This window comes from Heteronotia binoei, unplaced genomic scaffold, assembly GCF_032191835.1.
Source record: "Heteronotia binoei isolate CCM8104 ecotype False Entrance Well unplaced genomic scaffold, APGP_CSIRO_Hbin_v1 ptg001354l, whole genome shotgun sequence".
Lineage (NCBI taxonomy): Eukaryota > Metazoa > Chordata > Lepidosauria > Squamata > Gekkonidae > Heteronotia > Heteronotia binoei.
The window spans coordinates 22,919-27,348 of NW_026800247.1; the positions used below are offsets into that span (position 1 = coordinate 22,919).

Consider the following 4,430-nt stretch of genomic DNA (forward strand, 5'->3'; position numbering starts at 1 on the left):
AACGGCTCTCCAGGGTCTCCAGCTGAGGTTTTTCACGCCTACTTGCCTGGACCCTTTTTAGTTGGAGATGCCGGGGATTGAACCTGGGACCTTCTGCTTACCAAGGAGATGCTCTACCACTGAGCCACAGCCCCACTCATGGCTCTCTAGGGTCTTAAGCTGACGTTTTCACACCTATTTGCCTGGACCCTTTTGAGTTGGAGATGCTGGGGATTGAACCTACGATCTTCTGCTTACCAAGCAGATGCTCTACCACTGAGCCACCATCCCTCCTCCACTGTCCCCGCCATGGAGCTGTAAGTTGGTATGCCACTCTCCCACAGCAAGCTGAAATTGCTTGTAAGAGGATCTTGCTTGCTGTGGGAAAGTGGTGTGCCAACTTGCAGCTCCAGGGCAGCTTGTGTGAAAATGGAGAGAAGTGCCAGGAGCAAAAGGGCTCTCCAACCAGAACAGGCCCAGTGTGAAACTAGTCTACTTTTCCCTTACAAAGAACTTTTCAGAGAGAAGAGCTTCCTGAAAGCCTTGCGGATCTCTTTGGTCTTTATGCTGTAGATGATGGGGTTCAGGACTGGGGGGACCAGGAGGTAGATGTTGGCCATGAGGGAGTGCAGAAGGGGAGAAGCGTGCTTGCCAAAACGATGTGCCATGGAGACGCCGATCATCGGGACGTAGTACACCACCACGGCACAGATGTGGGAGACACAGGTGTTGAGGGCCTTCAGACGCCCTTCTTTCGAAGCCATGCCCAGCACCGTCTTGAGGATCATGATGTAGGAGAGGACAATGCATAACGAATCGAGCCCAAAAGTAGAGAGCACAACAAACAGACCACATCGGCTGTTCACTGTGATGTCAGCACACGGGAAACGGATTAAATTGGAGTGTAAGCAGAAGGGGTGAGCCAGAATGTTGGGCCTGCAGAAGGGCAGCCCCCGCAGAAGGACAGGCAGAGGTATCATTAGGACGACGCTCCTTGCAGCGACCACCAAACCTATCATAACAATCTGAGAGTTGGTCAGGATGGCGGCGTATTGGAGGGGGTTGTAGATGGCTATGAAGCGGTCAAAGGCCATGGCCCAGAGGACTCCTGAGTCCATGATGGAGAAGGAGTGGATGAAGAACATCTGGGCCAGGCAGGCATCGATCCCGATCTCCCTGACGTCAAAGAGGAAGAGGTTCAGGACCGTTGGAGCAGAGGAGAGAGAGATGCCCAGCTCACTCAGCGCCAGCATGGAGAGGAAAAGGTACATGGGCTTGTGGAGACCTTGCTCCTTTGCAACCACAAGGAGAATGAGGCTGTTTCCCAAGATGGCCAGGAAGTACAGGGAGCAGAAGAGGGTGGAAACCCAGTTGCTCCTTTCTTCTAATCCTGGGATGCCGGTCAAGATGAACGTGGGAGGAACAGAGCTCTGGTTCTGAGGGGCTCCATGAAGACAGACCTTCTCCATGCAGGACCTGCATGGAAATAAAAACACAAAGAGCACATCAGCGGTGATCCTGGAGCAGGGGTGGCCAAACAGGTTTATTTTAAGAGCCACGTGGAATAAATGTCAAATGCTGGAGAGCCACAAGACAGGAAAGAATGAAGGAAAATATGTAGGTGGAAAGAAAGCAAATAGATGGGGGAGAGGTGGAAAGAAAGCAAATAGATGGGGGAGAGGTGGAAAGAAAGCAAATAGATGGGGGAGAGGTGGAAAGAAAGCAAATAGATGGGGCAGAGGTGGAAAGAAAGCAAATAGATGGGGCAGAGGTGGAAAGAAAGCAAATAGATGGGGGAGAGGTGGAAAGAAAGCAAATAGATGGGGGAGAGGTGGAAAGAAAGCAAATAGATGGGGGAGAGGTGGAAAGAAAGCAAATAGATGGGGCAGAGGTGGAAAGAAAGCAAATAGATGGGGGAGAGGTGGAAAGAAAGCAAATAGATGGGGGAGAGGTGGAAAGAAAGCAAATAGATGGGGGAGAGATGGAAAGAAAGCAACTTTTAACTTAAAATGCATTCACCAAGACTCTAGATGGCTTGGCTTGGAGAAATGATTTAAAGAGACAAATGCCTTCTCTAAGAAGAAGATGATATTGGATTTATATCCTGCTTCCACTCCGAAGAGTCTCAGAGCGGCTCACAATCGCCTTTACCTTCCTCCCCCACAACAGACACCCTGTGAGGTGGGTGGGGCTGAGAGGGCTCTCACAGCAGCTGCCCTTTCAAGGACAACTCCTGCCAGAGCTGTCAGGAGATAGATGGTGGGTAAGGTTTTTAAATTAAGGAGCCAATAGACGTTTAATTAAATTATTGTTAGCTAAAGAGTTATAGGTGATTTTGGGAGAGGGATTCAAATTAAATAACTAGGGGTCATTGGTAGTTGGCTGGTGGAAGGTGAATTGTTATTGGCAACAATAGGGCTGAAGGGGAATAGGAATAGGTTTGTATACTGCCGGTTGAGGAGCTGGTCCCCACCTACAGGAGATGGCTGGCCCGGGGATTCCAGTGCTCCTGGGGAGGGGAAGGTATGACGGTGGGAGCAGGCAGGCTTATAGGGGAAGGAGATCGAGACATAGCAGTGCTCGACCCCCTTCCTGCCTGCATCCCATCCCGATGGCGACAGGTAGTGGGGCCAGGCGATTTTACCCACCTCCGGCACTGGTGTTATGTAATGCCAGGTCCATTAATAACAAGACCACTGTCCTCCGGGATTTCTTACTGGAACAGGAGGCGGACCTGGCATGCGTGACCGAGACCTGGGTGCGCGACGGAGAGACCGTAGCTCTCTCTCAAATGGCGCCCCCGGGATACTCGGTCTTTCACCAGTCCCGGACTAGTGGGCGGGGGGGAGGAGTGGCACTTCTCATACGAGAGGTTTACTCCTTTAGGGCCCTCCCGGCCCCGGAGATCAGGGGTGTTGAATGTGTCGGCCTGATGTGGGATGTTGGGGAGGGGTTGGCGATCTGGCTGGTGTACCGTCCGCCTAACGCACCGGTCTGCGCCTTACCATCCCTGGTGGAGGCCGCGGCGGGCTGGGCGTTGGCGTACCCAAGGCTGCTGGTCTTGGGTGACTTCAATGTTCATGCCGATGACGCGGCCTCCAGTCAGGCGATGGACCTGGTGTCATCCATGGCGACACTGGGACTCTCCCAAGTTGTCACAACGCCCACTCATCAGGCGGGGCACATGCTAGACCTGGTCTTCGCGGCGGGAGTTCTAGTGAACGATATTACTGCCAGAGCAGTGCCATGGTCGGATCACTATGCCCTTAAGGCTCGTGTGGGTGTGCCACCCCAAACCTGTTTAAGCGGAGAGCGTATTTTAGCTCGCCCGCGGAGCCTGATGGACCCGGAACGGTTCCTGACGGCTCTGCGGGATCCCGAGCCCCCTGGCGATTCCTTGGATGATCTGGTGGAGTCCAGGAATGATAGACTCTCCAGAGCCATCGAAGAAATCGCACCTAGGCGTCCTCTGCGCCCCCGTTTGAAGTCGACACCCTGGTATAACCAGGGGTTGCGACAATTAAAGCGGGAACTCAGACGACTAGAGAGGCAATGGCGGCGTACTCGAGACGAAATGACTCAAACATCTTATAGAGAGATTATGAAGTCCTATGAGGTGGCAATCAAAACCGCAAAGAGAACATACTTTGCGGTGGAGATTGCGTCCGCAACATCGCGCCCGGCACAATTATTTAATATAATTCGGAGTCTAACAACACTGCCTCAGGGCAGACCAAATTGTAAAGAATTGGAGATTGGCTGTGAGGCTTTTGCAAATTTCTTTGCGGACAAGATCGCGTCGCTCCGCCTCGACCTCCCTGCCACATTGGAGGCAGTTAGCGAAACCGAGGCTCCGGGCCCGTCTTCGGACTATGTTCTAGATGGTTTCAGCCCTCTCAGCCTGGAGGAAGTTGGCAGGATCCTCTTATCTGCACGCCCAACAACCTGTAAATTGGACCCGTGCCCCTCCTGGCTTATTAAATCCTGCCAGAGGGAGCTTAGATATCCTGTACGGGATATCATAAATAGATCCCTCACGGAAGGGCAATTTCCAACACAGCTTAAAGAAGCGGTGGTCCGCCCCCTCTTGAAAAAAACATCATTAGACCCGGCCCAATTGGCACACTATCGGCCGGTCTCGAATTTGCCCTTTTTGGGCAAACTTATCGAGAGGGCAGTGGCGATGCAGCTACAGACTTTCCTGGATGACACTTCCGTCCTTGATCCCCTTCAGTCCGGCTTCCGCCCGGGCCATGGGACGGAGACGGTGCTGGTCGCCCTAGTAGATGACCTACAACGGCATCTGGATCGGGGCGGCACGGCGGTACTGATGTTGTTGGACCTATCGGCAGCGTTCGATACGGTCGACCATCGGTTGCTGGCCCGCCGCCTCGCCGACGCGGGGATTCAGGGGTTAGCCTTGCAATGGCTTTCCTCTTTCCTTGAAGGTC

At 53.1% G+C, this 4,430-nt stretch overlaps 1 protein-coding gene across 1 annotated transcript; it reads right to left on the minus strand.

The window, feature by feature from the left end:
* Positions 1 to 482: 482 nt before the first annotated feature.
* Positions 483 to 1,448, minus strand: LOC132591037 (olfactory receptor 51I2-like). Its single transcript, XM_060263910.1, has one exon. The coding sequence runs from the start codon at positions 1,446 to 1,448 to the stop codon at positions 483 to 485; it is 966 nt and encodes a 321-aa protein (XP_060119893.1).
* Between the last annotated feature and the right edge of the window lie 2,982 nt (positions 1,449 to 4,430).